The 15,739-nt window shown below is 41.1% G+C and overlaps 1 protein-coding gene across 31 annotated transcripts in view; it reads left to right on the top strand.

Moving 5' to 3' along the window:
- The window catches only part of LOC108142208 (ankyrin-3), a 66,181-nt gene that overhangs the window by 12,254 nt on the left and 38,188 nt on the right, over positions 1 to 15,739 (top strand). For 20 of the 31 annotated variants that reach the window (XM_041707953.1, XM_041707947.1, XM_041707955.1 and 17 more), the window contains 11 exons: positions 342 to 1,269; positions 2,599 to 2,881; positions 3,429 to 3,835; positions 3,900 to 4,111; positions 5,741 to 5,945; positions 7,060 to 7,086; positions 9,166 to 9,325; positions 9,388 to 10,226; positions 10,358 to 12,805; positions 12,877 to 12,975; positions 13,038 to 13,118. In XM_041707953.1, the coding sequence (XP_041563887.1) occupies positions 342 to 1,269; positions 2,599 to 2,881; positions 3,429 to 3,835; positions 3,900 to 4,111; positions 5,741 to 5,945; positions 7,060 to 7,086; positions 9,166 to 9,325; positions 9,388 to 10,226; positions 10,358 to 12,805; positions 12,877 to 12,975; positions 13,038 to 13,118 (5,689 nt within the window). The remainder of the gene's footprint in view (positions 1 to 341; positions 1,270 to 2,598; positions 2,882 to 3,428; positions 3,836 to 3,899; positions 4,112 to 5,740; positions 5,946 to 7,059; positions 7,087 to 9,165; positions 9,326 to 9,387; positions 10,227 to 10,357; positions 12,806 to 12,876; positions 12,976 to 13,037; positions 13,119 to 15,739) is intronic. The other 11 variants (XM_017265901.2, XM_017265904.2, XM_017265911.2 and 8 more) reach the window with 3 other exon arrangements.

Genomic DNA, 15,739 nt, shown 5'->3' with positions numbered 1-15,739 from the left:
CGAAAAAGATCACCGACCACATCGACACCGTTTACCTGATGCAGTTGTTTTGGATACGCCATCAGGAGTTTTTCATTTGACTTTAAGTTTTTCACTCGACCTTTTGGTTTTGGTTTTTGTACTTGTATCGGTATTATGAGTTGTCTGTTTAGCTCTTGTGTTGTTGTCTTTTTAGCGTTTTGTTTTTGAATAAATGTTGCAACTCTTCTTTTTTTTTTAGTACATATTTGACATTATGATTTGTTGCGAAAAATGTTGGTAATTTGATTTTTGGCACGTAGTTCAGTGGGATTGCCTGGCAATCGTATTCATGTGTGTGACTTTGTTGTAACCTCCTGCAGGTGGCCGCTGTGCTAATTGAGAACGGCGCCGCCTTGGATGCCGCCACCAAGAAGGGATTCACCCCTCTGCATTTGACGGCCAAATATGGACACATCAAGGTGGCCCAGTTGCTGCTCCAAAAGGAGGCGGACGTGGACGCCCAGGGCAAGAATGGAGTCACCCCGTTGCATGTGGCCTGTCACTACAACAACCAGCAGGTGGCGTTGTTGCTCCTGGAGAAGGGAGCCAGTCCACATGCTACGGCCAAGAATGGACACACACCACTTCACATTGCGGCCAGGAAGAACCAGATGGACATAGCCACCACCCTGTTGGAATACGGCGCTCTGGCCAATGCCGAGAGCAAGGCCGGATTCACGCCACTCCATTTGAGCAGCCAGGAAGGCCATGCCGAGATCTCCAATCTGCTGATCGAGCACAAGGCCGCCGTCAACCATCCGGCCAAGAATGGCCTAACACCCATGCATCTGTGTGCCCAGGAGGACAACGTGAATGTGGCCGAAATCCTGGAGAAGAATGGCGCCAACATCGACATGGCCACCAAGGCGGGCTACACGCCCTTGCATGTGGCCTCGCACTTCGGACAGGCCAACATGGTGCGCTTTTTGCTGCAGAACGGAGCCAATGTGGATGCGGCCACCTCGATTGGGTACACGCCGCTGCATCAGACCGCCCAGCAGGGTCATTGCCACATTGTGAACCTCCTGCTGGAGCACAAGGCCAATGCCAATGCCCAGACGGTCAATGGGCAGACACCGTTGCACATTGCCCGCAAATTGGGCTACATCAGTGTCCTCGACTCGCTGAAGACCATCACCAAGGAGGACGAGGCCGCCACGGCTCCGGCCCAAACCGAGGAGAAGTACCGTGTGGTGGCTCCAGAGGCCATGCACGAGTCCTTCATGTCCGACTCCGAGGAAGAGGGCGGTACGTATACCCCACTTACACACCCATCCAAAAACCCTAACCATAAGCCACAAAATCATAAGATCACAAGATCACTGCCCAGTTAGTCAGCCAGCACACAGACACTGAGCACCACCCATAGATTACATAGTACATATAGATTACGATAGTCCTAAGTGAATCCCCGCTCTTTCATGTGTGTGTCAGGTGACACTAACTGGCAACTGGACGCTGGCTACGAGTACGGCATTGGCCCGATCTATCTGCCGTACTACCAGGGCGACAAACTCTGTGTCTCCAGTAAGTGCCCAGGGCCACTTGGAAACCCCCTATCCGTATCCGTATCCGTAACCGTATCCGTATACTCGTATTCGTATTCCTATCTTAAGTGCTGGCCGTTATCAAGTGCACTAATTGGCTGCGATTGGAACAAAATTGGCTTAATGAAATGTCCATAATAAAGTTTGGCGTTCTACTGGCACTTTATATGGGCCTGAAATGTATAAATGTAAACTATTTTCTTGACGTTGTAATTGGGCAATGGAGTGGAGACTCTAAACTTTGCTTAAACTTTAAAAATTAATGAGCAATATTAATTAATAGGAGAAAATGATATATTGCAATATTTGTTTTTAAAAATTTTGACTCCGAATCTATATAAGTCAGCGCAACCCTTTTTAGCAGGAAATATGAATAAAATTATAAACCATAGCCGTATATTAAAATACAAGGTTTTTCGAAAAGATTTTAGAAAAAAAATTAGTTAGGAGTCTAAACAAAAATTCGATATAACTCAAGTCCATCAAATAGTTCTTTGAAGCGTTTAAATAGTCTAATTAGCTTTCAGAAACATAGAGACTTTTGTCTGGGTTGTCAGAGTTTGGGCTGAGATAATTTGAACCAGAATTTGCTTGAAGTCGCGGCATGAAAAAATGTACTCCTCTGTGTCTTTATCTATACCACCACTATTATCGTATCCATGTTATATGCTCCTATTTAATGGTCATGCTAGCTTTATATCACCCTTATATATATATTTATTATACCGATTATAAAAGGAAGCATGTAAAACTTACGAAATTTTGTAACTAAAATCAAACTCATTTGCATTCTTCTACTTTCAATGCACTGCGCTCTCATCTGCAATTCAACAATACCAACCAACCAACAAACCAACCAACAACAATTCCAACACTTTAACAACAACAATACCACCAAACAACAACAATAATTCAAAATAATAACAACAACTACAACGCTATATGGCCAATTGGACTGTCTTGTGCTTAAACAAAATGCAAATGCTGCGGAATGCCATCGAAACGCATCGAAATCGAATCAAAACTCTAGGCGAAGACAATATGCTATCAGACCAACCATACCGCTATTTGACCGTTGATGAAATGAAATCCCTAGGCGACGACTCGCTCCCGATCGATGTGACCCGTGATGAGCGCATGGACTCCAACCGGATGACCCAGAGCACCGAGTATGCCTCTGGAGTGCCGCCCACCATCGGTGAGGAGGTGATCAGTCCGCACAAGGCCCAGGTCTACGGCAGTTCGCCCAAGGCCACCGTGGATGGGGTGTACATTGCCAATGGATCTGGACACGATGAGCCGCCGCATGTGGGGTGAGTTTCTGTTGTGTGCCATACCATTTCATTTTAATTCCTTGTGATTTATTGATACTATGATTAAATTTTCATGTGCTCCGGAGTTTTGAAAACTTATCTACAAAATATTTATTTTAACTATGATTAATAAATTAAAGAGCAAATGTATATATCAATCTCATCAAATTTTTAAAATAAGTAATTTCTTTTCAAAAATTGATGACCTATTTTTAACAGGAAGTAAAGTATCTTTTATGAAAGTTTTTTTTTTTTAATTTCTAAGCTTCTAACTAAATACTTTTGGAAATACCTAGATAAAATGTATAATTGTCTTCTGGGATTGTTTTCAAAAGCAAATAGCTTGAACTACTTCTGAGACTGGAAATCATCACTATAAACGATTTTCAGTTTAATTATAAGTACATCCTATATATATATATAATACATCGTTTAAAAGTGTGTGTTTCGTTGTGAGGCTTTATTATTTATCGTTCATTTATTTTATTTTTTTAAGTCGAATCAAGTAACAAGTCCCATTCTCAACTAATTATCGGTTTCTCTGCAGCCGCAAACTGAGCTGGAAGAGCTTCCTGGTGTCCTTCCTGGTCGATGCCCGTGGAGGAGCCATGCGTGGCTGTCGGCACAGTGGCGTCCGGATGATCATTCCCTCCCGATCCACCTGTCAGCCAACTAGGGTCACCTGTCGCTATGTGAAGCCGCAGCGCACCATGCATCCCCCTCAACTGATGGAGGGCGAGGCTCTGGCCAGTCGTGTCCTGGAACTGGGCCCATGCTCCACCAAGTTCATTGGGCCGGTGGTCATGGAGGTGCCACATTTCGCCTCGCTGCGTGGCAAGGAGCGCGAGATCATTATCCTGCGCTCGGACAATGGTGAAACATGGCGGGAGCACACCATCGATAACTCCGAGGAGATAATCCACGATGTCCTGCAGCAGTGTTTCGAGCCAGAGGGTGAGTGGGGGGTAGGGGTGTTCTCAGCCTTTTGCTGGTCTTTAACTGGAGCTCTTTGTTGCAGAAATTGCCCAACTGGAGGAGCAGGCTGGCAACCATGTCTGCCGCTTTGTCACCTACGACTTCCCTCAGTACTTCGCCGTGGTATCGCGTATACGCCAGGAGGTACATGCCATTGGGCCCGAGGGCGGCATGGTGTCCAGCACAGTGGTGCCGCAGGTGCAGGCCGTCTTCCCACAGGGAGCCCTCACCAAGAAGATCAAAGTTGGCTTACAGGTAAACCTCTTTAAACCGCGCAAGGGCGTTGCGCCTGAGAAATTGCGCAAAATAAGCGTCAATCATGTGCCCAAGAAGAAGCGCTTCTCGCTCATCTGGTAAACCAAACAGGCCACTTAAATCTGTACTTAAACAAAAGAGAAATTCAAATTATTTATCGGTCAGCATATATACTAGAGCATTTAATCTACAACTTCCCCAAAGAATATCAAAAAAGAATGCAAAAAAGGTTTTCCATTATGAAAATGAGCATTTATAACCAGTACTCCTATAACCAGTAACTAATAACCATCTATGTTAACCCGCCCTTAAACCTGTGTAGCGAAGTATGGTAGATACAAAATTGCAAAGTTAATTTACAGTGGTCAGAATGGAATGATTACCGCGAACCTAAACCATTGTAAACGAGCTTTGGAGTTGAATTTTCCAAATGTTATTACTCGTATGAAATATGTGCACTTTGTTTGATTATATTGAGACACACTTAATAACTTTACGGCACTAAGCTTATGGAGCCATTGTTTAATCGGTATCCCCATGCTAACCTAGTCAGAAATGCTATGAAAAACAGTGACATACAATAATACAATTATATGAACCGATTCAATTTGATCATGGATCAAGTGAAGTCTGTCAGATCGCAGAACTTCGTGAAGCTTATAAACAGCAAGAGCAAAAACAATTGTCCAACTTAATAAGACATATGAATATCTTATATCGAATATTATGATACATTTACCTATATGCTAACTACTCTTAACTATTCATACATTATTTATGATTATTATCTACTTATGCATAAGATTATACTTACAAGTTCTCTGAAATGCAGTACTACCCAATAAATTTAGTTCGAAAAAAAATTTATGCCAATGAAAATGTTTTAATTACTTTTCATTTGATTACTTTTTCATTCAATTGCTTTTTCAAAAAAAAAATGAGAAGAGGTGAAATTATTTTCACAGAGAGTTACAATTGGGTCCGGTTTGGAGTGCCTAACGAAGTTGTAACATTTTAGCCATGCCGTAAGCAAAAAACGATTTTATAATGGCCCCACTCATGAGTTAAAAGTTTCGCACGTTTTATTTGCATTTATCTGATATCTGTAAACTTCTTTCTACATATAAAAATGTTTATTTTCCTTTGTGTTTTGTACATTGTATAAAGTTTTGCGTTACCTTTCTAGTTCTTCAGTTGTAGACTGAGTTTTTTTGATAACTAAATTTATTGGGACATAAATGGGCTTGAACATTGTTATCGTTTGTAGTTAACTTATGCTGTAATTTAACTGAAACATGCAATTGCTCAATACAACCAACCAACCATGAAAACGATATGCATAAACATCCAACCAATAAGCATTGTACAGAAACACAAAAACTGTAAACAAAGTGTAATCGAATCGAGAATGTTCACCATTTAGCCCAAGACTCATTTCATTTTATTTGTTTTATTCGTTTCCGTATGACCGACAAGAAGCGCATATTTCGTATATATACTTTTGTTTGTCAGTTTTGATTAAGTTTCCTTTTGGTTCACCTCATGACTGTGTAATGTAAGCGTGTAAGCGTGGCCGGTAAATCGATTTTTGTCTATAGCGCCAATCGAAATCCGTTACACTCGTTCTAGGCCCAGCCGGTGGATCCCGATCTCACCGCCAAGCTTTTGGGCCGCGGCGTGGCCGTATCGCCCATTGTTACGGTCGAGCCGCGTCGCCGGAAATTCCACAAGGCCATCACCCTCAGCATGCCCGCCCCCAAGGCTCACAGCCAGGGGATGATCAATCAGTACTCGGGCAACACGCCCACCCTGCGACTGCTCTGCTCGATTACAGGTAAGTTGAAGCCGATCCACTAACGAACCGCCCGCTAAGAGCGGGTTTTTGTGTTGTTTGTACGATGTGATCCAAGCAGTTATTATTACCAATTACCAAATACCAATTACTAATTACCATTATGACTATTACGAGTATATCCACTTACATTTTCATTACGTTAGTTGATGTTTTTTGAGTATTTCTGATCCTACTTGATACCCCCCCCTTCCTCTTCCTCTCTATATCTCTATATATACCTCTGTCTCAGGCCTTCATTTACTTCATTCCTGTTTATGATTTCTTGAGTGTAACTATATATGCTTTCGTTGAGTTGAGTTTTGTACGTGCTTCCGTTGTTCATTTTGGTTGTCTATAACATTTAGAATACAGTATCTCATGTGCTAAAACGTAGTACTTTATATATACCATACGTGCCATATATATATATACTATATTCAACATGTACAGTGGAATTGAACAAATTTAAAGTAAAAAACTCTGGGGAGACATCCCACATTGAAATTGTAATGATAATGAAATTGAATTGAAAGGCATTCGTTGGTAGGTCCCATCCGATCCGATCTGAAACATTGTGCTTGTGTCTGTGTAGTAGATGCGTAAACATAAGTTGTTCGAACGGGTTGTTCCGGCAGTATCCCGCATCATATCGTATCGTATCCTATCGTAACTCCTTTGGAACTCTAGCCAGTTGTAGAGCATTTGCCACCCTCACCTCCGATACGCTCATACATCAATGACACCCACACACAACACAGAAAAAGATACAGCCACAGAAACAGATACAGATACTCCACACCTATATCTCGTACTTTTACTCGATCCAAACCCAGATCAGTGTCATGTTCAGTGTGTCTCTTCATTGTGCCAAAAACGGTGTTCGTTCCGTTACCCTTTGTTCGATTTGCGTTCGTTACCGCTTTAGTTCGTTCTGATGATTTTCAATGATTTCGATTTGTATTTCGATTTCGTGTTGAGCAAAAACAAACCCAAACAAAACAAACTTCAATTCAATTCTTGATCGAAAACCTATTTAATTGTTCTATAATTTCGTACTAATGCGTCATTGCATACGTGTGCACGCATTCCGTTCTGTTTTCTCAATCCATTGAAGGTGTGTTTCGGAAAAGGTCTCTAAAAGGTAACTAAAACTGACTCAAACGTCACAAATACTAAAATAAATAATACAAAAATTCAGAAATTCACAAACATGTATGAAGTTTCAAATTGAAACTGTTTACAAAATAAAATCGTTATTTGTTCATATTTAGTTGTTTCGTTCTATGCCAAATATAAAAAACAAAAAAATAGTAATACAAATGATAATATTATTGTGTTGCAAAATAAGGCAAACAACAAATTCCAAGAATAAAATTTGACAAAAAAAATTTGAAAATTCTGCATATTTTGTTTATGATAAATTCTCTTGTTAAGAAACTATTGCAAATATTTCAAACAATTAATTTTTTCAACTTCTATGCCTTAAGTCCTTGTTTTTTCTAAGTTTCGTTGAGTTATTTGTTTTTCAGTTGCCCCGATAATTTCCTCCGTTTTTCTTAATTCTTTGCTTAAATTCGGGTTGCGCTGCGTCTTTGGGTTTACTGTACCAGATGCTCAGGGCTAACTTTCTGTTTGGTGGGGCCTGCTCAAGTCCCCACTCGATTGGCAATGTTCTCTAAGCCAAGATAATGCTTCCAGCTCAAAGCAGCTTAGTTTTTGAAGTAAGCAAACTTTCCAATTTACCTTTACGAACCTTAAGCTTGTCATGCAAATGTCTTTGCCGCCTTCTCTTTCTCTCTGTCTAACCTCTCCCCCTCTAACATACAATAATATGAACTACCTAAGCGATTTTCTGACTGCACGCGGTTTATTGCCAAATATATATAACTAAACTGCACAATTTCATTAAAGAGTTTGTAGGTTTTGTAAGCTAAACTAAACGCCAACTAAAGTTGCTCTTTGGGCCATTGAAACCGTATTTAAAGCAAGGCCACCAGATTGTGCCAGAATACTTTAATGTTTTCAGTTGTTTCAATTACAAATTCGACTCTTATTCTTGTTCCATAATTACATATCATACTTGTTAAGGCTCTCAAGCTTTATGTTTTATATGTATACATTTTTCGGTTGGAATGCCGTGCACCTGATTGTAGTTTATTTATCTGTTGTTTATTGAGCTTTTAACTTTTGTGTTGGTTTCTATTATTTCGTATAAAACAAAGCAGAATAGTATTATGTACATCGACTGTTTTCCAAAAAATAAACCAAATGTGAATGATCAATTTTGAATTTCTACTGTTTGTGGCACCAAAGAGAACTTTTCTGAAACCGAATAAATGTCAACTATTGAGGAAGAAACTATAGTCAATCGAATGCTATGGCAAGCTCAATAAATCCTATTACAAACGGTGTTTTGTTAATGTACCATACAAATATTTAAACATATAAAATGTATTTACAAGTTTCCGAATATTTTTAACATTCTGATTTAGTTTAGCTTATGTTTTTATGATTTGGTTTTTGATTTGTTGATTCTGTTTCTTTGGGATTTCCGTTGATTTGAACACATTTACAACAAGAAACACGTGACGCGCTCACTTATTTTTCATTCAAGAGAAACCAAAAAATACGTTTTTCTAAAATATTAAGCATGTTATTTCAAAATGGCTTCGAGTAAGCGCAACAAGTACCTTAGTACTCGTACCTCTGTAAATGCTACAGCCCAACCAAATTAACCAAATATATGCTTGAAATCAAAGTGCCTCATCAAATCATCGACTCACACACTCCACAAAACACATCACTCTCTACAGTCAAAAGACGCCACATATCTCACTACATTCATGCCATGCCACAGATAACAACAAGATACTTAATATTCCTAATACTTATCGCTAAATACGATTTTAATACTATACCATAAACTATATACAATAATACTTTTCAATCCTATTCCATCTAATTGCTTTGTAATTAACACACACAATCGTAATTCTCTCTGAACAAGTTTTGTGTTGAGTTTATGGTTTCGTTTGTGAAATTAGTTTAACAATTTTGGAATTCAATTCAATATTAATCTGCTAATGAGACAACAGTAGAGTTTTTCAAGAGTTTTTACATACATATATGTAGTCTATACGTAAAGCCCATTGTGCAACCCATCAGTCTCGTAATTGAACGTTTCCCTTTTTCCGTCTTCCATCTACTAATCCATCGCCAGGTGGACCATCCCGTGCTCAATGGGAGGATGTTACCGGTTCCACGCCTCTGACTTTTGTCAACGACTGTGTCTCCTTTACGACCACTGTATCTGCTCGATTCTGGCTGATGGATTGCCGCAATATTTCGGACGCCACCAAAATGGCCACCGAGCTGTACAAGTGAGTGGTTGAACTGGTAATTTTACAAGAATCATATTTAACATATTATTCTCTGAATCCAGGGAAGTAATTCACGTGCCGTTCATTGCCAAGTTTGTGGTGTTCGCCAAGAAGATCGAACCTTTCGAGGCCCGTCTCCGCGTCTTCTGCATGACCGACGACCGCGAGGATAAAACACTCGAGAAGCACGAACTCTACACGGAAGTGGCCAAGAGCCGCGATGTGGAGGTCCTTGAGGGCAAGCCGCAGTACATCGAGATGGCCGGCAACCTGGTACCCGTTACCAAATCGGGCGACCAGTTGCAGCTGCAATTCAAGGCCTTCCGAGAGAACCGTCTGCCCTTCACTGTGCGTGTCAAAGACCAGCATGCTGATATAGTGGGGCGCACACTGTTCATGAAAGAGCCGAAGGTGGCCAAGGGTGAGCCCCCGCAACAGCCCATTTGCATACTGAACATCGTACTTCCGGAGGCTGTAATTCCGGACTCAACTACAGCTTTCTCGGACCGTGTCACCTCCGCCTACAGGACCTCAATGTTCAGTTTGAGCAAACATCAAAATGACCATTACATTGGCGACATCCGCATCGTTGATCTCTCAAACCTGTTGGGTAAAGATTGGATTCAGCTGGCACCTGAAATTGGCATTAATGCGGAGGAAATTGACGAGATTATCAACCAAAACACCGACAGTATTGCCAGGCAGGCGCAGAGCATGATTCGCCTGTATAAGGACAAGCCCAACTACGATATCCTGTCACTGGAAACAGCTCTTAAGGACATAGGACGAGACGATATTATGAAAAAGTGCAAGAGTGGACGACTATCGCATTCACGAGAGTTTGACGACACGGATATCATGAAAAACTCGGAATCCGTGGAGGAGCTGGTTCGCAAAGAAAGTAAGTAAAAGTTTGAAAATTAAATGGCCGGTGAGCTAAATAAGATCCAAAAATAATGTGTCATTTTTGAATCTTCTTGAGCCGAATTGCAAACGGGTTTTGAACATCTTCCCATTGAATAACCCTTTAAGCTCTTCCCTCAGGCAAGCGAATCCAACAAATCAACGAACGCGAGGAAGTCAAATACTCTGCCGAGGAGAAGGAAGTCGAGGAATCCGAATCCGATGAGGAAGCTGCTAAGCGAACAGTGGCCGAGCGCCGTGAGAAGATTGTCAAACGACTGTCCGTAGAGCGATCCATTCCTGCCTCGACGCAAAAGAGAGAGATAAACCGCGAAATAACCGAAATCAAGCGGAAGAGTCTTATCGAGGACAAAAAGGCACATCACGAGTCCGAGATACTGATGCAACTGCCCGCCGACAATGTGATCATCAAGACAACTACAGTACCCGATCAAGTCATCAAGATGAAGATGGGCAAGATGGACTCAACCGAAGTCAGCAAGAGCGAGTTCGACAAAGAACTGACGCACAAGTTCAAGACATCCGGCCGCAGCTCGGAGGAGGAAGACCAGCCATCATCTCCAGACCAGACTGATAAAATTGTCCAGGACATCAGTGCTGCCGAAAAGAAGGAGAAAGATGGAGTCACCTTCAGTCGGGTGACCACCATAACCCGCCAAGAAGCTCGGGACATCACAGAGGATTTCCTGGAGATCGAAAAGCGCAGCCAACTCCCTGCTACTTCCACCACCGCAACGGTTCACGAGAAGTTTGTTGAAGAGGTCAAGGAGAAGACCAGTCCCCTGGCTTCAATGCCTCAGGAAACAGTAAAAGAGGTGCAGCAAGTTATCAGCGAGGTGACCGAAATCGCCAGCAAGAAGGTTGAGAACATAATAAGCTCCTTCGAGACCAGCAAACCCGTGAAATCTATAGCAACCTTGCCCACTCAGGCGTCTGCCGAATCAACAAGGGTCAGCGATACGATTAAACACCTGGAGGATACCAAGACAGTGACCCAGGAGCAATCGAAATCTGTCCAAATCATTGAAAGCTCAAGTATAGAGGAGACAATTGCCGAATTCGAAGCCAAGAAGGTCAAGTATGACTTCCATGGTGGCGAACCCAAGACCCAGATCCCTAAGTTTACACGCAAGCCGAGCGAGGACTCGATGAAACTTACCGCAGCTCCACGTGCTACAGTTGAGTCCGATATTGATTCGGTGGCTGAGACCAAATCTGAGAAACCTGTCTCAAAGATACCAGTCAAGACAACACCAGCCGAAGCTCAAAAGATTGGTGAAGTGGATGCTCGGAAAATGACTCTAGACTTTCTGCAGGGCGAAAAACTGGCTGCCGAACCAAAGGCAGCCGCAGCAGCCAGTAAGATACCCAAAGTGGAGCCGAGAAAATCAATGGATAAGCAAGAATCAAAGATCTTGGATGATGTTGTCGCCTCTACAGCTACCATTATGACAGCAGGTCTGGGAACTGAACAGCTAAAGGACAAGCCCGTTGAACACCCAGAAATGATTGCTAAAGCTGAGACTCTTACCGAAAAGGTCTCCGAGCTGATTGACACATTCCACAAGATCGAGGAGAAGGTCACGAAGTCAGAGAAAACGTCGGAAATTTCCAGCAAAGTGGATGAGTTAGTCAAGATTGAAGATAAGTCCCTAACTCATGTTCAACCAAAGGAGGATATAGTGGCGGAAAAGGTGGCCGAAGTAGTTGAAACATTCCACAAGATCGAAGAGCAAATCACAACCGCCGAAGCCCGCAAGCTCACCCACGATTTCCTCAGCATGGAGCAGCAAAGCCAATTACAAACCATTCCGCAAACCTCTGAGAAGCTCCTTGAATCCAGTTTGACATCCACAAGTGCATCGGAACCGGATTCAATAGTCACTGTGAAATCCTTACCGCTAGCCAGTAGGATACCTGTGGTAGAGCCCAGGAAAACCATAATAGAAGAAACTAAAAAGCCTCTGACTGAGACTGAGCCTGTACAGGCCACTGAAAACAAACCCCTGAATGAGCGACAATTAACCGCTGATTTCTTGAGCATGGAACAGCAAACTCAGCTCGTTTCCGAACCTGCAAAGAACCTGGTTGAGGAGGTGACAAAGACTGCTGAACGACTAGTGGAACAGCCTAAAGAGCAAAAACCACGGAACGAGCGTCAGCTCACTGAAGATTTCCTAAATATGGAAAAGCAGACGCAGCTGCCGTCAAAGGTCATAGGCAGTGAGTCCAAGCTTAAAGAAGAACTGATTGATGGCATTGAGTCAGCGGCCCCAGTTGGGGATGCATCACCTTTCCACACACCCAAGCTGACCACCACTGTGGTAACTCAAGTGCCCCAACATCTGACAAGTGAATATGACAGTGACACCTTTGGCAAGCAAGCCACTGCTCCACTAACAGATTTAATCAAAGAGGAGGGACTTATTGCTCCAGTGTCCGCGGAACCACGGAAGTCGCTGACGGATGCTGAGTTCTGCAAATCGGTGGGAGAAACGATCACCAAGAAGATGAGCGTGGGCGTAATTGAAATATCTGATGAGCTCAAGAAAATAGGTAATATATTCTTGAGTCATCTCCATTACTTACCAAATCTAATCACTGTTATTTTTTTTATACTTCTCTAGAGAGCGAAATTCCACACTCCCAGACTCCTCCACCAACACCGAGTGACACCAAAACCGACAAGCAGAGCGAGGAACCCGAACTAATAAGTTTGGAACGTGGTATGTTGTTAATACTATGGATTACTCGCAATTCTTTGAGTGTACAACCAATTTCAACACAGATTACCTGGCCGACACTGTGACCACACTGCATACGACCACAGAGTCCACTTTTGAACGCGTCTCTGCCATTACCAAAATTGGTAAGTGCGAATCATGAAATGGGTGGCTGCCTCTATGCTCAATTTCTATGCAATTTGTAACTGTTATGTAAACTTAATTTATATATTTTTTAGTTTTGCCTTTTTCGGTAAAAGAATATAAATCTGTACCATTATTTTTGTACACCCCTTCTTTTAACTTACATTTTTATTTCAACTTTGCCACAATCCGTAGTGTTTCTTGAACTGTTTTTCAGTTTTGTCCCATTTCGTTTATCCCACTACTCTTTGTTCCTCTACATTTCGTCTTGATTTAAGTCCAAAGGCTTTTTGTATGCAAAGTACCATTCAACCATTAAACGATTGCGATCTAAGAACTGTTAGTTAGTTAAACTGTATCTATATACTCGAACGGCAAACTGCTAGTGTGTGTATCTTAATCAAAAAAATCTGTAAGTGCGGCAATAAATGTACCATAAAGTAAAATTAACAAGGGATTTTCCAATCCTAACATAACAAACGTCAAACTGAAGCGCATTGAATGAATGTGACCACGAAATCTCGCAGATACTTACTTGCACCAAAGCGAATGCCACTAAGTTGGCAGATAATCCAATTACGTTAACACTGACGAAAGGTCGTAGAAGCATGGCTAATTGTTTGTCTGGCGCCTTTCTGCGCGGTGAATGCATAACATTCGGTAGTGTCAGTGTCAGTGGGCCAGGCAATCGATAGATCGAACCACGAATCGATTTTGCGTTAATAACTTTAACTTATTCTCGAAAGACTTTCCGATCGGGGATGGTTTCCTGTTGACCGGAGAAAGCCTATTAGTCCATTAGCACTCGGCAGGGAGTCCACAGTTAATAGCAATCCCAGTAGTTCTTTATATAATTTTCGTCTGTTCAATCCACCGCAGGGTGGTGAGAAATATACCTTGCGCAGTTGTGTCATAGGTTCAGGGGGCAGCAGCTGGCGAAAGCCGAGCCGTGGCGTATACTTAATTTAATTTGCTTCTGACATTCTTTTAGTATAGCCATAGTCGCGCTTTTCGTGCAGATTTAGTCACGATTTTGAATTTCCCAAGTACGCGCGATCCGCAATTTAAACAGATTTGTGTCTCCCTAGTCAAAGTTGCGACTACTTATATTGTGTTATATTGTGTTTTAAAAATAATTTATTTAAACATAACGACTATAAATTGTAAGAAGTGAACTATAAAAGTGTTGACTTGTAATTGTGGTTCATTCAATGCGCAACGGAATAAACTATTTAAATAAACTTAATTGAACACTAAAGTAATTTTAAGTCTATAGTATTTTAATGGTAAGTTATCACGTATAATTACAATCAATTTGAAAAGTTGCCACAGTTTCCGGACCTAAGTTTATACATTTTTGATGGGTATCGTTTTCTGATAGGTATCTCTCATTGTTGTCTTCTTAACTCTCATGGTATAACAATTACGTTTGCAATTTTAAACAAATATTTAAGCAATTGAGTTTATGGTTTTCAATTAACAACTGCAAGCATCAATTTAAATAATTCGATTTGTGTTTAAACTATGTAATAACCTTGTTTACTATACTCGTACTCAATTGGCAAATAGATGTGATCTATGGATAAGACAAAGCATATTATCTACAATACTACTTATATTAACATTCGTTTAGCAATTACTAAGATTTTTTTCATTAAGATAAACACTTTTGGCATACTTTTGGATTTCTGAAATTAAAACAAACCAAATTGAAACTTCACCCGTATTGGGATCAGCAAGGAGCTGGGTTTCCACCAGCCGTCTTTCGATCTCCATATGAGGATTCATCGAAAAACGCTCCAATGAACCACCATGGCTTTCAGTTTGCAATGTTTATGTTTGATTTGGTTTTTCGCAAATAATTATATATTCTGTTGCTTTTCGAAACTTTATCAATCCTTAACGAAAAAGCATATACTTACCATATATATAACGATAATAGTGTAATGTAACTGAATGTTAAGTCGAGTCACATCCAGATCCACTGTAGCATCTTTTATAGTATATAGCATATCAAACTCGTATTCGTACTCTTTGTCATTATTTGCGAATTTTATAACCAACAGCAACAATTATATTAGCCACACAGTATAATCATTATATGATTTGTTTGCACCCAGAACCACCAACCCAGCGCGCTTCTTAATGTAATTGTTTTTTTATAGATCGCATTAAATATCGTACGAGTATGTGACATATGATGTCGTGGTTTGTTCTTAACCTGTCAACAATAGCTATTTTGCTTATTGATTTCATAATCAACATAAACTTTGCTTAAATATTTGCCAAACTAATCTATGCAAACGTAATCAGCTCGCCTCAAATATTTAAATGGAAGCATTGAATTTTATGCAGCATCCAAAATGAAATGGACACGACCTCATATGCAGCATCTATTTGTATATATGTGAATGAAGCTCAGTTCAGCTTAGCCCAGCTCATTGCTGGATTTGTTCAGCTAAGCTCCATCTGGCATCTGTTTAATGCGGAACAGATATTTTGATTTCGCTTCCGAACTAAATACTAAAGCATAAGCATTAAGTGCATGTTTGTGCCTGCTGCTGGGTTTTTGGCGCAAAGCTTGTAGTGAGAATATATGTTCATACCTCTCAGTATGTATGTA

This window comes from Drosophila elegans, unplaced genomic scaffold (genome assembly GCF_018152505.1).
Source record: "Drosophila elegans isolate 14027-0461.03 unplaced genomic scaffold, ASM1815250v1 contig_208, whole genome shotgun sequence".
In the NCBI taxonomy this organism is placed as follows: domain Eukaryota; kingdom Metazoa; phylum Arthropoda; class Insecta; order Diptera; family Drosophilidae; genus Drosophila; species Drosophila elegans.
Note: the sequence above shows the minus strand (reverse complement) of the source record. Positions and strands in the feature narration are given on the sequence as shown.